Here is a 21,364-nt window from a genome sequence, read left to right as displayed (position 1 = left end):
CATGATGCTCATGCACTCTGCAGTGTAGTAGAGCATCATGGGAAATGTAGTTCCAAAATATCTGGGGTGCCAAGGTTCGCCATCACTGCTCTAGGTAGTTCAGAATACATCCTTTAATATTCAAAGGGTGGAAGCTTTCTTCTTGTAGGTTCTTAGGATCAACACAGAAGGATAGAAGAAAAATGTCCTAGGACTTATGAAATATTGTTGCAACCTTGAGTAGGTGAATGGTCTTATTGAGATCAAAAAAACTGTCTTGCAAGTCAAGAATGATCATAAAAACTTCTTTGAGGAGGGACATGCGGACTGACAATGTTCTCCATCCTGAACTTTTTGTAAAGTAGAAATCTGTTCAGCTTCTTCAGGTTTTTACACGAGGATAACATGAAATCCCTGAAAATGTTACCTTCCTGAACAGGAGCAATTATGCTCTGAATGGAGTAGTCCAGCCTGAGCTAGTTTGGCCGGACTTCTCCTATGGGTCACAGGAATGCAATTAATTTTGCACTTCTGTGACCCATTTTCAGCAGAGAGTTGTCTGAAGTCTGCTCTCCGCGTCAGGCACCGCGTCATCCCCACATTGGGAGTCTGGATTCTCCAGGTGCCTGGACTGATGGCAGTCTCAGCCTCTCAGTGAGCCACTGAGACGGCCGCCCCACGTCCCTCCACAGCTCAACTCAGTGAGCACAGAGGAGCAGAGCAGGAGAGATGCTAAACGACAGGCAGCCATTGGCCATGTTCGATTGCTTGCTTCTATGAGAAGAGGAACGATGCAGCATCCACAGAGTTAAGTATGATTCTACAAAAAAAAACATACTTCTCTTTGAAGGGCAAAAATCTGTATGCCATTAATCAGAGCAGCCACTCTCTTTGGATCCTTTAAAGGTTTGGTCAGAAAAAAAATTCTACGGAGGAAGAGTTACAGATTCTAGGTTTTGACTCAAGGATTTCTTCCCAAGAATGAATACATTGGGAAATCTTTCCCTCCCCCTCCAACCTCAACCTTGGCTTCACCCAGCACCTTTATTGAAGAACGCTGAAGGAGTATAGAGAAGCTCCGCTTTTGGCTTAGGCCAGCCAAACACAGTTTGAATTGGCCGAGATTCGAACCGTTAATGGGCCGGCTGAATGTACCAAGTTGATCGATCAATCGTTCAACTTGGGTACAACCAGCCTGCCAGATTCTCTTGCGATTATCGCTAGCAGGTTGTATAGCCTCTAATAATATTCACTGTCTTCTCCCAGCAGAGATGGCTTCCCCTGGCAGGAGAAGAGAATTGCCCGGCAGGAGGGATTCCCCTGTGAGCACTGTCTGTGTTGATGGGGGGAAATCGAGTAAATTTCTTGAGTTGCATGAAAGAAATAAGCTCTGTGTATAACCGGCCTTATTCATACTGAATGGTCACTTTTTCTTCTGGTCCTGAGACTTCTTCCCCTGTTGAGTTGGATTTATGACCCTGGAAGACAGGGCACATGCTCAGGGGGTTTCAGAAGTTGACTCCTCCAGCAATTAGGGTACAATTATATTATGATTAAGGAGAACAGGCAAGCCCATAAGATATGGCAGGAAATCCAGGAGTCAGGTGTCAGATCTTCCTCAGAAGGGGAGACCGCCGAGCTAACAGCCATCCAGTCAGAAAAAACAAAACAAAATGTTGCTCCTGGATGGTGGGATTCACAATCTACGCCAAACTCCAGCTAACACTTTCTAAGCAGTTACAGCAAACCCTTTTCTTCCTTCCTTCCAACTTACTGGTTGAATCGACAGACAAAAATAAAGGAAAGAATGACTAAAAAAGAAAACGAATGCAGCCTACACATATGAGAATTGATAAGCCGTAAAATAAAGGCCCCCTTCTGGGACAGTGTGTAGGGCTCCAACCACCACCACCACCCCCCCCCCCCCCCCCCCAACAATTCCCCCTGCAGCAGCTGTCGGTGTGGCTGTGTGGGCAGAGACTTGTGAATGAATGAACTACAAGTCCTGTCTATTACCACAGCAGAAGGACTTGTAGTTCTCAGTGGAACCCCAGTGCAGTAGATGTCATAGAACAGAAAAGTGACGGCAGAAAAAGACTGAGTAGTCCATCGAGTCTGCCCATTTAAAAAAAAAAAAAATGTAATGCCGCTTACACACGATTGTTTTTCGGCATGGAAAAAAACATTGTTTTTAAAAACTTAATTTAAAATGATCGTGTGTGGGCTTCACATCGTGTTTCATGTTCTGAAAACGACAAAAAAAAAATTTGAGCATGCTGCATTTTTAAACGTATTTTTTCGGGTTGTAAAAAATGATTGTGTGTGGGCTAAAACGATGTTTTAAACCCACGCATGCTCAGAAGCAAGTTATGAGAGGGGAGCGCTCGTTCTGGTAATACTACCGTTCATAATGGAGGAAGCACATTCATCACGCTGTAACAGACAGAAAAGCGCGAATCGTCTTTTACTAACAGGGAATCAGCTAAAGCAGCCCAAAGGCGAATGGAACTTCCCCTTTAGAGTGCCGTCGTACGTCACCACGCTTTGCTCATCATTTTTTAAAAACGATGGTGTGTGGGCAACGTCGTTTTTAATGATGAAGTTGGAAAAACGAACGTGTGTACGCGGCATAAGTTTTGTTTTTGTCCTTGATTTTTTTTATTTATTTTTTCCTGTTAACTAGTATAGATCTATGTTTGTCCCAGGCATGTTTGGCGCCATTTTCTGTTAACTATCTCACTAACTCTCATGGAGGTTTATTCCGAGCCTCAAACTACCCTTTCAGTAAAATAATACTTTGAGTTTTGAACTTCCCTCCAGTTAGATTGAGGTCATGTCTCGTGTTTTTGATTTTGGTTTCATATGGAAAAAACTGCCTTCCTGAACCTTATTCATCCCCCTGATGTATTTTAAAGGTGTCAATCATATCTCCCCTTTCCTTTCTTTCCTCCAGACTGTATATATTAAATTCCTGAAGGCGCTCTAGATATTTTATATTCTCCACACCTTTCACCATTTTTGTTACCCGTCTCTGTACTCGTTATCAATATCCTTCTGTAAGTAAGGTCTCCAGAACTGTCAAAGGCCCCCCCCAATGCATTTTGCTCCGCCCTTTAGAACAGAGCGGTAGATGCCACACTCGTAGTCCATTGACAGTTCCTCCCCCCCCCCACCCCTGAAAGTCCAGTCCTTTCTAAGTATAGGGAACTGGAGGAAGAGTCTGTCTCTGTCTATATTTCTTTTTAAATAACAAACATGTAATACTTACCTCCACTGTGCAGTTAGTTTTGCACAGAGTGGCCCCGATCCTCACCTTATGGGGTCCTTCAGGGGCTCCTCCCTGCATTGTATAACCCCCTAGGAGAAGGGCTCCCCTGGGGGGTTACCTTGCGGGCGCACACCCGAGTCCTGCATTCGGCATCCATAGACGCCGGGTGTATGACTCGGCCCCTGCCCCCCCCCCCCCCCCCGGGTCATTGGATCTGATTGACAGCAGTGGGTGCCAATGGCTGTGCTGCTATCAATCTATCCAATTAAGAGCTGAGAACCCCGGGCAGAGGAAGAGTGCGTCTCCGCTGCAGGAAATTCCAGGGCTCAGGGAAGTAAAAGGGGGGGGGGGGAGGGGGTCACTGGAAGAAGATTTTTGCATAGGATGCATTAAAGTGGAGGTTCACCGGAATTTTTTTTTTAAAAAGCCAGCAGCTACAAATACTGCAGCTGCTGACTTTTAAAAAATGGCCACTTACCTGTCCAGGTCGCCCGCGACGTCGGCAGCCGAAGCTGAGCTACCACTCGTCTCTCGGATTCCCCGCCGCCATCCTCGGTGAGGGAATCGGGAAGAGAAGCGCTGCGGCTTCACTTCCCGGTTCCCTACTGCGCATGTGTGAGTCGCGCTGCGCCGTCCTCACTGGTCCCTGCTGTGTTCTGGGAGCCGTGTGTTTCCCAGAACACAGCGGGGGAGGGGGGGTGACGCAAAGGGGCTTGACTCCCACAGGAGTCTATACCCGGAAGTGGTGCAAATACCTGTTTTATACAGCCATCTGCACCCCCTCCCCCCTGAAAGGTGCCAAATGTGACACCGGAGGGGGCGAAAGTTCCAAAAAGCGGAGGTTCCATTTTGGGTGAACCTCCGCTTTAAGATGAAAAATCACGAGGGTTTACAACCCCTTTAAGTGCCCTTCACACCACAAAAACGTCCTCCAGATCTGTTCCCAATGCTTATCTGCATGCGCTATTTTTGCGCTATTTTTAACGTGTCTTTTTGATTTTGGTGCGTTTTTGATGCATTTCCGCATACACTCCAGATGCATTTTTCTTCCTTTTATCTGTTTTTTTTTGTTCACTATACTGGGTTTCGATGCATTTTTTATGTTCCAGTACAGTTCTGTGCATGAATAAAACAGCATTTTCTGGCACTGGAAGGCATTGCGCTGTAGTGAACTTTGCCCCTGGAACCCATATAACCTTCTTTCCATGCTTTAATACAGGAAAAAAAAGCACTGCACTGCATGTGGTGTGAACAGGCTCCCAACCAGTTCAGGCCCACTCCAGCGTCCCTGTAACCACTTGCCAAATATAGCGACTACAGTGCGGCCGGCTAGTTCTGGGATGCCGTCATATGATGGTGTCCCGTGATCGGGCGGCGTGCTCTGGATGGCAGTGTCCTCCGAACACAGCTGATCACAGATTGAGGTAAAGAGCCAATCAGCGGCTCTTTACCATGTGATCAGCTGTGTCCAATCACAATTGTGAATTGACGCTGGTTATTAGTACTCAACAGTGCTGCCCATTAGTGCCTCCTCATCAGTGTCACCTATCAGTGCCCATCAGTGCCACCGCATCAGTGTCACCTACCATTGCCCATCAGTGCTGCCTATCAGTGCCACCGCATCAGTGTCACCTACCATTGCCCATCAGTGCTGCCTATCAGTGCCCATTATTCCCTCTTCATCAGTGTCACCTACCAGTGCCAATCAGTGCTGCCTATCAGTGCCCGTCAGTGAAGGAGAATAATTACCCGTTTGCAAATTTATAAACTATGGAATTGTTTTTTATTTATTTTTAATTTGTTTATTTTGCAACAAAAAAAAAAAAAAACCCCAGAGATGATTAAATAGCACCAAAAGAAAGCTCTATTTGTGTGAAAAAAATATATAAAAATGTGATTTGGGTACAGTGCTGCATGACCGCGCAATTGTCATTTTAAATGCGACAGCCTTGAAAGCTAATAATTGGCCTGGGCAGGGAGGGGGTAAAAGGTTGTGAATGCCCAGGGGCGGGAAGGATCGGCGATCATGTGATGGGCTGTCACAGGATTGGGAGTTGGTCCCGCTGGATACTGATCATTGGACAGCTCGGTCTGAGCACAGACACATCAGTCGCTCAGTGACACATACCAGCACCTTGAGGACATTACAGCCCAACCTTTTGCCGTTGCACATAAGGGTTATGTGGGTGGCAGCAGGTATAAGTAAAGATTTTCCTCTCACTTCCTGTTGTGGCTATGGGACAGGAAGTGAAGGGAAATCTCCCAGTGGGGACACAGAAGACTTTTCCTTCAACCCCTCAGCTCTGCAACATTCAAACTTGTTCTAGTTCTGAGTGACTTGTATGCCTTTCTATGTGACTATGAAGGGTCAGCAGCCTCTGTCTGGATAGAACTTTTCTGAGGGATACAGGTTGGTGGCACAGAATGCTGGGACTTGCAGTTCTATAGTATGTAGCGGGGCACATGAGGTGCCAGTCTGTACACACCAAGTACTCCCCTCCCCCCGCTCTACTCACTGATCTCTTTCCGGGGATCACCATGACCACTGCTGTGCGCGCGCTCCCGATCTCCCGGCGGGCACACGCAGCCGCGCCAAGCTCACCTCAGCAGCACAGCTCCGACGTTGCCCCGCCCCCTCCCAGGCTTCCCTGCCTACCCAGCATGCCGCGCGGTCCTGTTGTCACGAGCTGAGATCCGTTTCTGTCTGTAACCGCCAGCCGTTCACGGACCTCAGAATGCCACAAGAGACCGGACCTTGCCCATGTGAAGATGGAGAGCCCGAAGCAGGATGGCCGCCATGTTAGGAGGTATGAGAGGACCGGGCCACCATTATAGGCTGGGATAGAGATCCCTTCCCCTGTATGGAGACCCCCTATCTCCTGTATGGAGAGAAGAGATCAGGCCTGGCACTGTATACAGGGACCTCCATATACTAACAGTGTATACAGAGGATGGGTCACCCTCATCTTAGACTCAGTACACAGCTCACCACCATACACTGTTATATAAATATATATCGACATCTATCTCTGTGTGTGTGTAATACACACACACACACACACACACACATATATATTACACACACCCCCATCAGCCATAACATAATGACCAATAACAGTAAATAAACTGAATACCGGCAGCTGTGCCCCCTTTTTACTTGCCTGAACCCGGTCTTTCCAGCAATGGAGACAAGCACACTAGCTCCAGTCAGTGTCTCAGGTCCTGATTGGATGAATTGATAGCAGCACAGCCATTGGCTCCCGCTGCTGTCAATCAAATACAATGACAGGGGTGGGGCAGAGTCCTCCTATCTGTCAATAGGCGCAGGACATGGCAGTGTGCCCCCCCATGAGTTTTCCCAAAGGGGAAAAACGCTCTCCATGGGGTCCTCAAGAAGAGGAGGAGCCAGGAGTGCCACTGAGGGACCCCAGAAGAGGAGGATTGGGGCCACTCTGTGCAAAATCAACTGCACAGAGGAGGTAAGTCTGACATGTTTATTTAAAAAAAAAATGTGGTCATAATGTCATGACTGATGCATATAAATATGTATGTATAGAAAAAAGTACCCCCTATTGGAGATAAAGATGAGAAACCGCTAAACATTGAACGAAATTAGATATCGCGGTATATCATTTTGGTTAGACCCTGTTGGAGTTGATTTTCTAAAGGCAAATGGACTGCTCACTTTGCAAGTGCAGTTGTGTTCATTTTCCTTATGCCACTTTCACACTGAGGCGCTTTAGTGTAAAAAAAATAGCGCCTCTCCTGTCACTCCAGTGTGAAAGCCTGAGTGCTTTAACACTGGAGCGGTGCGCTTGCGGGACGTTAAAAGTCCTGCAAGCAGCGTCTTTGTGGTGTATACACCATTTCTAAAACGCCCCTGACTATTGAAATTAATGGGCACCGCTGCCAAAGCGCTTCGACAGTGGTGCTACATGGGCGGTATTAACCCCTTCTTTGGCTGCTAGCTAAGACAGCCGACGCTTTCACTGCCCTCAGTAAATAATAAAGCTTCATTTTGTAAAGAATACCGGGTGCAAGGAAAAATAAAACGGCATTTTTGTTGGTACATGATTGGATGATGGAAATCAGCGGAGCTTCACCACATTTACTAAGCTCTGCGGAAAAAAAAGTATAACAACTTAGAGTGCCTTTAGTGAATCCAATACATTAAAACATTGTAGAAAAATGACATCGATGTACAAACAAAGCAAAACACATTTATTTATGAAAAACATTCAAAGCATATTATCCCAATTACCAGGCATATTTCAATATCCACCATAATTAAAGGGGTGGTAAACCCTAAAAACTACTTTTTTTATTACACTGCCCCCCACATTACAATACGATTAAGGCTATTATTATTTTTTTGATGCTGTACATAGCTTTGTACAGCATATTCACCGGTGGCATCCGGGTTGCGAGTCCCGCGGGAGTGGGCGTTCCTAACATGTCTGTGATTGACGTTTTGCCCAAAAACGAGCTCCCCCCCCTGCCGCGTAAGCCGCGTCACGGTTGGCGAACGGCGAGTCGGCGCTATACTGCGCATGCGCATCGCCGTTCGGCTCCTTTCGCCAATCGTGACACGGCTTACGCGACGGGGGGAGCTCGTTTTTGGGCAAAACGTCAATCACAGACATGTTAGGAATGCCCACTCCCGCGGGACTCGCAACCCGGATGCCACCGGTGAATATGCTGTACAGAGCTATGTACAGCATCAAAAAAATAAGAGCCTTAATCGTATTGTAATGTGGGGGGCAGTGTAATAAAAAAAGTAGTTTTTAGGGTGAAACACCCCTTTAAAAAAATAAATCCAAATAATATATTCCAGCCAGCATGGACTCAGTATGCAATCCTATATTATCCAAATAACCATAGATACATTTTTTTTTGGGGGGGGGGGGGGTTGTGGGGGAGAGATAATACTGTTTGATATGTATTTTAGGGGTGCAGGGACAAGGTTTATCACTATGTTCAGCAGCCTCCAGTGCTGTTCTCTTCTTGTTGACGTTCCAGACTGTGGGCTGTCACTTGCTGTCGTTATGTACAGTGCAGGCCTTTTAACCTTGCATTGTACGTGGGGGGGGGGGGGGGTGAGCACATGACTGCAGCTGATGTCTTGCCTGGTACACAAGATGAGATTATCGGATGAATGATTGTCTTTTTTTTTTTTTTAAACTACAGTAGTCTTATATAAAAAGTGAAGAGGTTACTAAAGTTACAAAAATTCTTTTTTTTTTTTTTTTTTTTTAACCTCTTCCATACCGGGCAGTTATACACACTTCCATACCAGGCCTATTCTGGCACTTCTCTCCTACATGTACAAATCATAATTTTTTTGCTAGAAAATTACGCAGAACCCCCAAACATTATATATGTTTTTTTAGCAGACACCCTAGGGAATAAAACGACGGTCATTGAAACCTTTTATCTTGCACGGTATTTGCGCAATAATTTTTCAAACGCCTTTTTTTGGGAAAAAAATTGTTTCATGAATTAAAAAAATTTAAAAACAGTAAAGTTAGCCCAATTTTTTTGTAAAATATGAAATATGATGTTACACCGAGTAAATAGATACCTAACATGTCACGCTTTAAAATTGCGCACACTCATGGAATGGCGCCAAACTTCGGTACTTAAAAATCTCCATAGGCAACGATTTGAAATTTTTTACAGGTTACCAGTTTAGATTTACAGAGGAGATCTAGTGCTAGAATTGTTGCTGGCACTCTAACGCACGCGGCGATACCTCACATATGTGGTTTAAACGGCGTTTACATATGTCGGCGGGACTTGCGTGTGCGTTCGCTTCTGCGCGCAAGCTACCGGGGACAGGGGCGTTAAAAAAATAAATTTTTATTTCTTTTTTTTTTTTATATATTTATTTCTTTTTTTACACTTTTTTTTTTTAATTATCACTTTTATTCCTATTACAAGGAATGTAAACATCCCTTGTAATAGGAAATGTGTGTGACAGGTACTCTTTATGGAGAGATGCGGGGTCAATAAGACCCCACATCTCTCCTCCAGGCTGGAAAGCATGAAATCGGTGAAAAAAAATTCACCGATCTCATGCTTGTGGTTGCTTAGCAGCCGCAATCGCAGCTTTGTTTACTTACGGGGACCCGGGCGTGACGTCATCACATCGCGCCCGGGTCCTCCGAAGTGCCAGAATAGGCCTGGTCTGGTCACCAGTCATCTCTATGCTTCCTGCGAGCGCCGGACGATTCGTTCTCCGGGCCCCCGATGGCACGGGAGAGCCCGGAGAAGCACCGGATGGCGGCGGGAGGGGGGGGATGTCCCCTCCCGCCGCCTGTAAGAACGATCTAGCGGCGGAACCGCCGCTATGATCGTTCTTACGTTGTGCAGAATCGCCGGCACAAGAGAAGGATATCTGAATGATGCCTCTAGCTGCAGGCATCATTCAGATATCCACCCGGAAAGCCCAGGACGTCATATGACGTCCACTCTGAACGGCAGAAGTTCTTTGTGGACGTCATTTTACTATGGGCCGGTAGGGAAGTGGTTAAATAACAATTTATTGATCTTTTAGAAAAATAAAACAGCAGAACAGTGGTACAAAAATGGCAAGTAGACATAGGCTGAATTAAAACGAGAACATCGTCTAGTACGCAAATGTCAGAACCCTGAAAGAAGGGTCCTCCTGTAAACCATGGCATCACACAGATTAAAGGGGTGGTTCACCCTAAAAACTACTTTTTTTTTTATTAGACTGGCCCCCCACATTACAATACGATTAAGGCTATTATTTTTTTTTTTTTGATGCTGTACATACCTTTGTACAGCATATTCACACGTGGCTTCGGGGTTGCGAGTCCCGCGGGAGTGGGCGTTCCTAACATGTCTGTGATTGACATTTTGACCAAAACCGAGCTCCCCCGTCCCCCCCCCCCCCGTCGCGTAAGCTGCGTCACGATTGGCTAAAGGAGCCGAACGGCGATGCGCATGCGCTGTATAGCGCCGACTCGCCCCCGGCTTACGCGACAGGGGGAGCTCGTTTTTGGTCAATATGTCAATCAGACATGTTAGGAACGCCCACTCCCGCGGGACTCGCAACCCCGAAGCAACGGGTGAATATGCTGTACAAAGGTATGTACAGCATCAAAAAAAATAATAATAGCCTTAATCGTATTGTAATGTGGGGGGCCAGTCTAATAAAAAAAAGTAGTTTTTAGGGTGAACCACCCCTTTAACTATAGTAACAATGTCTCTAGAGGAATATGTAGCATACAGTGCCTCGAGACTGAAGCCTCATTCAACTTTTCATAACACACTTTAATTATACTTAAAGAAGTGGGAAGGGAAGAGAGAGGAACAGAAAGAGAAGGGGGGGGGAGACCAAATAAGCAGCAAAGTGAGGGGCAGAGGTACCTCCTAATGTCGACCGCCGGATCAGGGTGGGTCCTCCCGAGAGCGCCACTGCTCCCAGACACTGTCATGGTCGTCAAGTCTGTCTCTCAGTCTGGCCGTCAATTTCTCCATTATCTCAATGTCCTTGACCCTGGCATAAAGGGCTTCCTGTGATGGGGGTGCAGCAATGTCGCGGCCGCTGATAGGCTGAGCGCACTGTGAGTCACCGACCCGCAGCAAGTGGAAGAGACCGGGACCGGAGAACGGGACGGCGATACTTTTTTTTTGTATAGTTTTACAGCCCGGGCACAGCGGGGGTTAAAAGTTTTAGCTTGGAGAACTCCTTTAATGAAAATCGAATCGTACGATCTGGTATCGTGCGAGAAAAAGGTTTGCTTGTCCCATCGGATAATTTTGCATGACCTGTCCTGACCGGCTCTGGAAAGCTGTGTACCAACGACCAGATTATCGTACAATGGCTTGGATAGCGGTATTTTTCATACAATTTTCTGATCGTGTTTATGGTCCTTTAGAGAGGTGGCAGTTGTTTATGGTACGTGATGCTTTAGTAAATCGACTTTTAGTCAGTGTTTGCATTTGCTTGTCCTTCATTCTTTCTTGCCTACCTTTCCTTTTAACAAGCGCGTACATACTCGCCAGCACACCATGGATCGACAATTTTCATCAGTTTTAATGAAAGAGATCACAAAGGAAAGTGCAATGTTTCGGAGCCGCGCAGGACCCCTTCGTCACACCTACCTTTCTTTTTAGTCTTGTATACTCCTTTAAATGTCGTATAACTAGAAATCATGTAATGTTGCACCAATCTCTTCACCTGGCTGCTTATTTCTTTTATTGGTTAGAGATGTCAAGTGTAAGGCGATGCGGGAAATGCACGGAAATCGCTGCTTTTCCCACATCGCACAGTAATCGCAGTTCGTGTTCATGCGATCTACTGCGGGTGTCAATTGAAAGGTAACGACACCCCAAAAGCAAGTCGTAGGATCGGATCGCGTGTGTATGAGCACCTATGCAATCCGATTCCACTGTTGCAAAAAAGGTTCCTGCGCCTTTTTTTTTTCATGCGGTGCGATTTGAGCCACACAAAATTATGGGGTCAAATCGCACCACACAGAATTGCGTGTGATTTTCTCAGGAATGCGGTGCGAATCACATGCGATGTGACCCATGGCATAAGTGTGATACTGTACGAAAGCAACGGCTGCCATAGGCGTCTTGAATTTCAGCTGATTAATGCAAGATTGACGAGATTCCAGCCGTGGGCAGCCCAGTTTTGTCGAAGCGCCCTGGTAAAAATTTGTCAGTCCCCTTTCTATCAGTCCCTACCTGGGCTGTCGCAGGGCAGCCTTCATTGTTTCCCATCTCTGTAAAGGTGAGGGATTCCCCCTCCGGCATCATGCGATAAATGTCTGTTCTGTAAATTGTTATATGGGTTCTAATGAATAAATCTTGAGCCCTCTAGCTCCTGAAGAAGCGGAATGTTTTAAGTAGGGTTGTCCCGATACTAGTATCGGAGCAGAGCAGTCCTCGTATGGGGGAGAGGAGAGCTGCTGCCGCCTTAGAAAGCCAAGTCAACCCCCCCCCTCCCTCCCACCGCTGCCGACATCTAGTTACTATGCGCTGGGGGAACACAACAGCTGTCATTTGCATTTGAATAGCTGGGTGTTCCCCCGCCGCGCCGTCATGTATAGCCCCTCCCCCTTGCCCAGAAACTTTGATACGACGGGTGACCTGTTTATCAAAGTTTCTGGGCAAGGGGGAGGGGCCATACATGACAGCGCGGCGGGGGGAACACCCAGCTATTCAAATGCAAATGACAGCTGTTGTGTTCCCCTAGCGCAGGGGTTTCCAAAGTACGGGCCACATCCGGCATCAGACTCACTTCAGGGACGGTCTCTGCTCGGGTTGCAGGGCTTTCTCTGTATACTGACAGGCAGTGATGGCTGTGCAGGGCAAGTCCCGCAACTCCAGTGACCCGACAAAGTTCAGATTCATTCAGTGCAGACGAGCGGCTCCTCCTCCCTCACACCAGCAGGTAAATTCAGTGCACTTAACGCTGTCATGTCACATACATCGTGCACGTGTAAGAGCCGAGTGGGAGTCGGGAAGAGCAGTAAATCTGCAGTACAGCCAGCCCTTCAGAGGAGCATCAGCGGTAACATACACAGATCTACACGGCAAGTATAGGATGTCGCAGAGAGACTGAAGGAAAAATAAATGTGCTCTGGTGGGGATGCAAGAGAAGGGGGGACTGTGATGGGGGACAAAAGTGTGGAGGGGGGAGCTGTAATGAAGGGGGGCTCTGATGGGGACACATATTCAGGGGGGGTTATGATGGGGACACAGTTGTTCACAGAGTCTCGGGTGGGGACACAAATATGGGAGGGGAACTCTGGTAGGGGACACAAGGATGGGGGCACATATTCAGGGGGATTATGATGGGGACAAATGATGTTTAGGGGGACTCTGATGGGGGCACAAGTGTTTGGGGAGGGGGACTCTAATGGGGGCACAAGTGTGGGGGTACTCTGATGGGGGCACAAGTGTTTGGGGGTACTCTGATAGAGGACACATGTGGGGGGCTCTAATGGGGACACAAGTATTTGGGGGGACTCTGATGGGGACACATATTCAGGGGGATTATGATGGGGACAAATGATGTTTAGGGGGACTCTGATGGGGGCACAAGTGTTTTGGGGGGGGACTCTAATGGGGGCACAAGTGTGGGGGTACTCTGATGGGGGCACATATTTGGGGGGGATTAAGATGGGGACACAGTTTTTCAGGGAGTCTCTGGTGGGGACACAAATGTGGGAGGGGGACTCTGATAGGGGACACAAGTGTTTGGGGGGCTTCTGATGCGGACACATATTTAGAGGGGATTATGATGGGGACATAGTTGTTCATGGAGTCTCAGGTGGGGACACAAATGTGGGAGGGGGATTCTGGTAGGGGACACAAGGATGGGGGGCTCTGATGGGCGACATAAGTGTGCAGGGGGGGGGGGGTTCGGATTAGGATACACGTGTGGGGGCTCTAATGGGGACACAAATGGGCAGGAAGGTATTTAATGGGTGTGGGGAGGTGGCTTTGAGAATAGTGTGTGACGGTCTCTGATGTGGACACAAATGTGTGGGGGTGGCTTTAAATAGAGACACAAATGTGCAGGCAGAGTCTGATGAGGACACAATTGTGTAAGGAGACTCTGATGGGGACACAGATGTATGGAGAGACTCTGCTGGGGACAGAAATGGGCAGGGAGTCTCTGATGGGGACACAGATGTATAGAGAGACTCTGCTGGTGACAGAAATGGGCAGGGAGTCTCTGTTGGGGACACAGATGTATGGAGAGACTCTGCTGGGGACAGAAATGGGCAGGGAGTCTCTGTTGGGGACACAGATGTATAGAGAGACTCTGCTGGGGACAGAAATGGGCAGGGAGTCTCTGATGGGGACACAGATGTACTGTATGAGGAAATTCTAAGTGTTTAGCCCTAGTGCACAAGGCTCAGGGCTCTGAGAGCAGCCTTTCAAATTCTATTCTATTTCTTGGCGGAGGATTAATTTCGAAATAATTCAGCCCGTGAATATCTGTGAAATTTATAATGCGGCCCTCGAAGTAAAACGTTTGGATACCCCTGCCCTAGCGCATAGTAACTAGATGTCGGCAGCAGCGGGGGGAGGGGGGGGATTGACTTGGCTTTGTCTTAAGGGACACAAGGCTGCATTTGGGGACACAAGGCTGCATTTGGGGACACAAGGCTGCATTTGGGGACACAAGGCTGCATTTGGGGACACAAGGCTGCATTTGGGGACACGTGGCTGCATTTAAAAAAAAGTATCGGTATTCGGTATCGGCGAGTACATGAAAAAAAGCATCGGTACTTGTACTCAGTCCTAAAAAAAGTGGTATCGGGACAACCCTAGTTTTAAGTCTGAGAAACGTGTGGAAATCTAGCAAAGAAATGTGCACAAGTAAGGCTTCATTTCCACTGGCGTTTTTACAGCCACTGTTAGCCTTTTTTACAGCTTAAAAACGCCTGTCCATGTTTATTTTGTAAAAAAAAAAAAAAAATTTTTTTTTTTTTTTTTTTTTGTGAGCTGCAGCTTTAAAAATGCAGCGGTCGCGTTTTTGAGCGTTTTCGCGTGTTTTTAAGCGTTTTTGAGCGTTTAATGTCTGGCGTTTTTACAGCTCTACTCTGGAGCTTCAGAACGCCCTGGTCCCGCGTTTTTTTTACAGCTCAAAAACGTCTATGCCACTTGCAGCTCAAAAACGCCTATGTGGGAATGAAGCCATAGAATAACATGGACAGGCATTTTTAAGCTGTAAAAAACGCTCAGAAACGTGGCTGTAAAAACGCCAGTGGAAATGGGGCCTTATAATCGAATATATAATGTTTGGGGCTTCCAAGTAATTTTCTGTCAAAGTGATGCTGATTTTTACATGTATGAGAGAAATGTCAGAATGTGCCCAGGCTGGAAGTAGTCAAACATTTAATGTGTTTTCTATTGCAAATACAATAAGGATTTGTTAGATTTGCAAATCATTGCGTTCTGTTTTTTTGTAGATTTTACAAAATGTCCCAACTTTTTTGCTGTTGTATATAAATATGTTGTCAGCATGCCTACTCTGCAGACTTTAGAAATCGGGGTATATACTGCATGGTGGCTTTGCAGTGCTTCAAGGAGAGCAGTAACCTTCAAAAAGTTTTTGCATTTTGTTTTTAAATACAGTGAGGCAGGGTTAAAACTTTTATGTTGTAAATGCTGTCTGCATCCCTGTTGAAATGTCCCAATTAAAGTTCACCTTTCTGAGCATGTTGCATTATACACCGGTATTTAGGGTTTAACACATTCAGCAACCTCCCCGGCATCCCCTCCTCCTCCCCTTTCCCATGACAGCAGGCAGGGGATCCTCTCCCCGTACCTGCTGTCACATTTTGAATACATCGCCCGCACAGCTGTCATTTTATTCACAGGAATCTGTAAATTCAAAAACCTCATACTTACAGGCTGAAAGCTGAAGGGAGACTGTACAGGAGCCTGACATTGCACCCACAATCTGCTGAAGGAGAGTGCAGTACTTTGCACACTCCTGTTTAACCACTTCCAGCCCAAGGACGTCATATGACGTCCTGGACTTTCAGTGGGGATATCTGAATGATGCCTGCAGCTACAGGCATCATTCAGATATCCATCTCTTCAGCCGGCGAATCCCTGCACCATAAGAACGATCATAGCGGCGGTTCCGCCGCTTGATCGTTCTTATAGGCGGCGGGAGGGGACGCTCCCGCCGCCATCCGGTGCTTCTCCGGGCTCTCCCGTGCCATCGGAGACCCGGAGAAACGATCCGCTGGCGTCCGATGGAAACCATAGAGTAGACTGGTGACCAGATGGTCACCAGTTATCTCTATGATCGTCGGAGGCCCGGGCGCGATATTATGACGTCATGCCCGGGTCCCGGAATGTAGACACAGCCGCAATCGCGGCTGAAAGCATTAGATCGGTGAATTTTTTTTCACGATCTAATGCTTTCCAGCCTGGAGGAGAGATGTGTGGTCTTATTGACCCTGCATCTCTCCATAAAGAGTACCTGTCACACACATTCCTATTACAAGGGATGTTTACATTCCTTGTAATAGGAATAAAAGTGATAAAAAAAATGTAAAAAAAAGTGTAAAAATAAAAGAAGTTGAGTAAAATAATAAAAAAAAAATGTAAACGCCCCTATCCCCGTTAGCTCGCGCTCAGAAGCGAACGCACACGTAAGTCCCGCCCACATATGTAAACGCCGTTCAAACCACACATGTGAGGTATCGCCTCGTGCGTTAGAGCGCCAGCAACAATTCTAGAACTAGACCTACTCTGTAACTCTAAATTTGTAACTTGTAAAAAAAATAAAATAAGGGACGCCTATGGAGATTTTTAAGTACTGATGTTTGGCGCCATTCCATGAGTGTGCGAAATTTTTTAAGCGTGACATGTTAGGTATCTATTTACTCGGCGTAACTTCATCTTTCACATTATACAAAAAAATTGGGCTAACTTTACTGTTTTTGTTATTTTTTAATTCACAAAACCGTTTTTTTCCCCAAAAAAAGGCGTTTGAAAAAGTATTGCGCAAATACTGTGCGAGATAAAAAGTTGCAATGGCCGACATTTTATTCCCTAGGGTGTCTGCTAAAAAAACATATATAGTGTTTGGGGGTTCTGAGTAATTTTCTAACAAAAAAATTATGATTTATGCATGTAGGAGAGAAGTGCCAAAATAGGCCCGGTATGGAAGTGGTTAAAATAAAAAGATGAATGCACATATTTTTGCACCTGCATAAATGTGTGCATTTATTTTTCTGGGAAAAGGTGATGGGCCAGATGTGGCTCTTTGATTGCTTTCATCTGACTCTTGGGGCATTATTCCCTCCACCTTCAGTGGGACACTATTCCCTCCCTCTGGCACCATTGATGGGGCACTATTCCTCTCACTGGCACCATTGATGGGGCACTATTCCTCTCACTGGCACCATTGATGGGGCACTATTCCTCTCACTGGCACTAGGACAATTTTCTTCTCCCATTGGCCACAGCCTGGCCCCTCCTAAAGCTTGAAGGATGATAAGCTGACCCTTTGTTTATAAAGTTTGGATACCCCTGATCTAGACAGATAGTCTTGGAACATAAGGGAAAAGTATCCTTCGTGGAAATTCAGTACTTGTAAGATCATTAGACTGCAGATTCAGAGTGAAGTAAGAGCTATTGGTCTACTGATTTGTTTCAATAATGAATGGATCAATAGCCAGGCAACTTGCATTTTCAAAAGGAAAGGTTAAAATCTGTTAGCTCAATATTGGCATGGGTTTTTCTGATTGTAGAGCCATAGGTCTAAGGCCCCATGCACACGAGACGCAGATGCAAACTCATCTAAACACACGTTTTCAAACGCAAAAAACGGCGTTTAAAACGCGGATTGTCCACTGGCCACGTCACCTGCCACAAGTTGTGGATTGTCCATTGTCCAAAAGCTAATTAACGAGTGCCGCTGTACCACAAGTTGATGAATTTATCGGTTGCTTCCAGTAAAAGCAGTTCTATAGAACAACAATATACAAGGCATTCAGGTCGTTGTGATCACTGTATGCTTAGTTGGTGGGAAAAGTGATAAGGTAGTAAACTGGCAGCTAGTGAGAAGCAATACATATTTGAGAATAGTTGAATGCAGGGCTGTGGAGTCGGGGGAAATTTTGGGTACCTGGAGTCGGCAAACAATGCACCGACTCCGACTCCTACTAAATTTAGATTGGAATAAAAAAAAAAAAAAAAAAAGCAAGTTTAAATGTCCCAATTCACAAAAAGTTATAATTAATGACTTCTCTACTGTAAGAATAAAGACCAATGCATGCAGTGCCTCACGTAACCGCAAAACGAACACGTTAAGTGACCGTGAAGAAGCATGCTTTTCATGTGCTTCACTATATGGCACGCAACGCACAATTAGGAGCGGCAATACTTATACTTTCCATAGTGTTGTGTTCTGCTTTTACAGGGAACGCATGTTAGAGAACCAGTAAGTGTCCAAATAAAAAAATTCCAACAGGAGTTTTATAAAGCACTAAAAGAAGTTGAAAAGTATGATCGCTCATCAAAACTTACTGTTGAAGAAGCCATCCTTGTTTATCCAGAGATCGTTAGTGATGTGGCCAGAATAGTTACTGCAATGCCACCCACCCAAGTCAGTGTCGAAAGATTATTTTCAGCCCTAAAAATAATAAAGCCCTGGTTCACACTGGGTACGATTTGGAACGATTTGAGATGCGATTTGACATGTCAAATCGCATCTCAAATCTGCGGCAATTGTCGGCAATGGCACTGTCCTAATCAGTGCGACGCCGCATCTGCGATTTCAAAAAGTAGTTCCTGTATTACTTTTTGCGATTTCGGGCCGCGATTTACAATATATAAAATCTTTGTAATGCTCAGTTTAGTGTTATCCATATGAAGAGCACCAAATTAAAAGCAAAGTTCACCATTCGGTTGATGGTTATGTGTTTTTGATAACATGTTCTTAATCACCTGCTTCCCACCCCCGGAGCCCACTTCCTGTGACGGCATGTGCGTTTTTTTTCTTCCCCCACATCCACTGCCACATTACAAATTGGTGCACAGCAGCGTCATTCATTCATGGTGAATGAGTAAACTACAAGTTCTATCTGCCACCGCGGCAGATAGACTTTACGTTCTCACTGGATTAGGGGTGTGGTAATTGGCACACTTGTAGTTCATTGACGCTTCCTTCACCTTTCTACCCAAAAGCCCATTGATCCAACGATGGCAGATGCATTGCTTTGCATTTATTATTGTGAAAACAATAATAAATGCAGTTAATTTTTTTCAATAATATGTGCATTTTATATAAAAACAAATTCTTAACCACTTCCTGATCGTGCTATATCCAAATGACGCCTACAGTGCAGTCAGCCAATTCTGGAAGGGCATCTTGCAGTGCGCTAGCTGTGTCCTTGGGACACAGCTGATCACAGATCAGGGTAAAGGGCCAAAAGCAGCAGCCATTTACTGTGTGATCAGCTGTGTCCAATCACAGCTGGTCATGATGTTAAAGTGGAGCTCCACCCTAAAGTGGTATTTGCACCCACTTCCGGCCACACAGTCTCGGCTAAACTGCGGGCAAGACGTCACCTCCCGTCGTCATCCCGTTGTGTTCTGGGAACACTCGGCTCCCAGGACACTCGACTCCCAGGAGCCAATCAGCAGGGGCGGCACGACTCGCGCATGTGCCGCAGGGAACCGGACAGTGAAGCCGGAGCGCTTTACTTCCTGGTTCCCTCACCGAGGATGGCGGGGGGGCAGCAGAGTGACGAGCGATCGTTCGTCCTCTGCTGCGGACGGCGCTGGACTCTAATCAGCATTCCTTTCCTCACGCTGACAATGTGAGGAGAGTAGAGACGGCAGCGGTCTTACAAGCGCACTTTTTTTGGAAAAAAAATCACTTTTTTGAATTAAAAAATAAGACAACAAGAAATTTTGCCCAATTTTGTTATATATTGTGAAAGATAATGTTACGCCGAGTAAAAGTGTCACTCTTAAAAATTGCGCCCGCTCGTGGCATGACGTCAAACTTTTACCCTTAAAAATCTCGATAGGCGACGTTTAAAAAATTCTACAGGTTGCATTTTTTGAGTTACAGAGGAGGTCTAGGGCTAGAATTATTGCTCTCGCTCTAATGATTGCGGCGATACCTCACTTGTGTGGTTTGAATACAGTTTTCATATGCGGGCGCTACTCGCGTATGCGTTCGCTTCTGTGCTCGAGCTCGTCGGGACGGGGCGCTTTAAAAAAAAAAAAATTTGTTTTCTTATTTATTTTTATTTAGTTTATATTTTTTTACACTGAAATAAAAAATAAAAAAAATGATCACATTTATTCCTATTACAAGGAATGTAAACATCCCTTGTAATAGAAAAAAGCATGACAGGTCCTCTTAAATATGAAATCTGGGGTCAAAAAGACCTGAGATCTCATATTTAGACTCAAATGACAAAAAAAAATATGTTTCTTTAAGACGCTGGGCGGGACTGACGTTTTGACGTCACTTCCGCCCAGCAGAGCTATGGGGACGGGTGGGGGCGATTTTTTTTTTTTTTTTTTTTTTTTTTTTTTTTTTTTTTTTCCCTCACTAGCATCCCCAGTCAGCTGCCGAACGGACCCAATCGCCTCCGCCTCCACAAAGACTTTATTGAGAAAAAGAGAACAACGTTACAGATAAAACAGCATCATCAACATACATGACAAGCGAATACAAGAGGAGCTACAACATATTGCTACACTTGAGACATAGATAGAAACAAGACATGTATGACAAAATTCGAACAATATTCTCACTATCCACCTAGACAATCTCATCTATTGCGTATCTCCCAAGGGGGATGTATCTCAAAGTGGCAAAGAAGGAAGACATCAGGATGCTCGTGTTCAAAGGCCTTTGGTTCCTTCTACAAAATCTAACTTATTCTCAACTATGGCTCCTTGACCATATAATCAGGTCCTATATCTGTCACTGAGGTCCTCCTGTTGCGAACAGGATGGGTGGATGGGTTGGTTCAAAACCACCCCGCCCTCCCATCATTGAAGGAAGAGAAAGGGGGAAAGAGACAGAAGAAGAGAGAGAGGAAGAGACAAAAAAAGGGGGGGGCAGCACGAAGGGGAGCATCGTAACTCTAAAGCAAATAAATGAGGAGGGCCTTCCTGTTTTTAGCAGATTGCAAGTTTGGGAAAGAGACCCAGATCTCGGCATTCAAGGTTGCAGACTTGCAGGTTAATAGAGTAGATTGGTGATCTTCGCTTAAAGTGGATGTAAACCAGATTCATGAAATTTTGATCTGGGCACATATCGGGGTGGATAAAAATCGATGATTTGTATTTTATTTAAATCGGATTTATTTTAATAAAAAAAATGCTTTTTGGAGTAAAAAATCTATCCAAAGATAGTTTTTTTCTTTTTAAGATACATTAATAATTTATAATAGTTTATTCAGCATGAAATGTAACTTTCTTATGTAGCATGAGGCTGTATATTTCACAATATTTACACTTTTGGTAAATTCATTCCATGAATGCAAGCGGAGATAACATGCACTGCATTGATGCATTCACACAATTGCAGCAGTAACCATGAGATAAAACAATATTCAGGAATATTCCTTTATCCCA

General features: G+C 45.6%; 2 protein-coding genes across 8 annotated transcripts in view; one reads left to right on the top strand and one right to left on the bottom strand.

The window, feature by feature from the left end:
* The window catches only part of CNPY1 (canopy FGF signaling regulator 1), a 184,790-nt gene extending 178,930 nt beyond the window's left edge, over positions 1 to 5,860 (bottom strand). The window contains exon 1 of the mRNA XM_040352717.1: positions 5,764 to 5,860. Within this exon, the coding sequence (XP_040208651.1) occupies positions 5,764 to 5,787 (24 nt within the window). The 5' untranslated portion in view covers positions 5,788 to 5,860. The remainder of the gene's footprint in view (positions 1 to 5,763) is intronic.
* A 51-nt stretch (positions 5,861 to 5,911) lies between these two features.
* The window catches only part of LOC120940093 (RNA-binding protein 33-like), an 85,829-nt gene continuing 70,376 nt past the window's right edge, over positions 5,912 to 21,364 (top strand). For 6 of the 7 annotated variants that reach the window (XR_005749388.1, XR_005749389.1, XM_040352711.1 and 3 more), the window contains exon 1: positions 5,912 to 6,054. The gene's annotated coding sequence lies outside the window, so the exon portion shown is untranslated. The remainder of the gene's footprint in view (positions 6,055 to 21,364) is intronic. The other variant, XM_040352716.1, reaches the window with a different exon arrangement.

The sequence above is a fragment of the Rana temporaria genome, chromosome 5, assembly GCF_905171775.1.
Source record: "Rana temporaria chromosome 5, aRanTem1.1, whole genome shotgun sequence".
Taxonomy (NCBI): domain Eukaryota; kingdom Metazoa; phylum Chordata; class Amphibia; order Anura; family Ranidae; genus Rana; species Rana temporaria.
Note: the sequence above shows the minus strand (reverse complement) of the source record. Positions and strands in the feature narration are given on the sequence as shown.